At 45.6% G+C, this 1,054-nt stretch overlaps 1 protein-coding gene across 1 annotated transcript; it reads left to right on the plus strand.

Annotated features, from left to right (window-relative positions):
• Nucleotides 1-168: 168 nt before the first annotated feature.
• On the plus strand, nucleotides 169-1,050 carry LOC110094913 (RNA pseudouridine synthase 2, chloroplastic-like; the record flags this gene model as incomplete). Its single annotated transcript, XM_020820258.2, has 2 exons — nucleotides 169-594; nucleotides 979-1,050. Coding segments are annotated over exons 1-2 (387 nt in total), but the record flags the coding sequence as incomplete, so codon positions are not given.
• Between the last annotated feature and the right edge of the window lie 4 nt (nucleotides 1,051-1,054).

The raw sequence follows: 1,054 nt of genomic DNA on the forward strand, positions 1-1,054 counted from the left end.
TTATATATTGCGGTGATTCGCGTGCGCCTTAAATTCTAAAAAAAGAAGCGCCAACCTAAATCTCCTGGGTCGGGCTGGAAGACGGATCGGATTTACGAGGTTTACGCAAATCAATTGACTGTTTAACCCTTTCCACGTAAGCAATCGAACACATGATCGGATTCCACAGTCAATAATTTCTCCCACGAGTGGCCGCGCCTTAAACGCTTTATTCGCAATATCTGTTGTGCTGTCACGCTCTTGTTTCAGTCATCGAGGCGTGGGTTGCTAGCAGTCCGAATGGCTGCTGCCAGCGCTGTAACTAGTTCTTCAATCTCCACCTCGCTCCGGCGCATTCCCCGAAACTCCAGTTTTAGGTTTTCAAAGGTCCTCCTCTCCGCTTCTCCAAGTTGTGGCTCGAGTCCTGAGCGCCCTCCAGCGGCCGTCAGAAGCAACTACACAGGGATTCGACTGGCTGAGACGGTCGAGCTTGGCTTTGAGAGGACTCGCGTCGACTCCTGGATCTCCTCGCGGATTCCGGTCATAAGTCGAGCTCGGGTGCAGTCCAGCATCCGCTCCGGTCTCGTCACTGTCAACGGCCGCATTATAGATAAGGTGATGCGGGATCCCAATAACTGTTGTAATGCACGTTGCAATGCTTTATTTTGTTCAGAAACTCGAGAAATCTTTGGTGGGTAAAATGATCCTGATTTTTAATGTATGTAAATTCCCATCCCCCCTAAAAAGAACCAGTGATTAGTCTTGAGATTTGCAGCTTGATGATCCTGATTTATTCCATCTGTAGTTTCCTTTTTTTTGTGTGGATATGTTGAGATTTGTAATCCCTTCAATTTAGCAAGCCTCTAAAGCTTTCTAAATTTGTACAGTTGACAAATTGATTGCTAAGATTACTTATTTATGATTGAAGACATTGCCTGGGCATCTTGCCTTCTTAATTTGGTTCGTTTATTTAAGTTCTTGAATAACTGTACGATGCAGGTTTCACATATCCTAAAAGGAGGGGACAAAGTTAGTTGCGTGGTTTGCGAGTTGGAACCATTAAAGGCGGAACCAG

The sequence above is a fragment of the Dendrobium catenatum genome, unplaced genomic scaffold, assembly GCF_001605985.2.
Source record: "Dendrobium catenatum unplaced genomic scaffold, ASM160598v2 original_scaffold_114693, whole genome shotgun sequence".
Taxonomy (NCBI): domain Eukaryota; kingdom Viridiplantae; phylum Streptophyta; class Magnoliopsida; order Asparagales; family Orchidaceae; genus Dendrobium; species Dendrobium catenatum.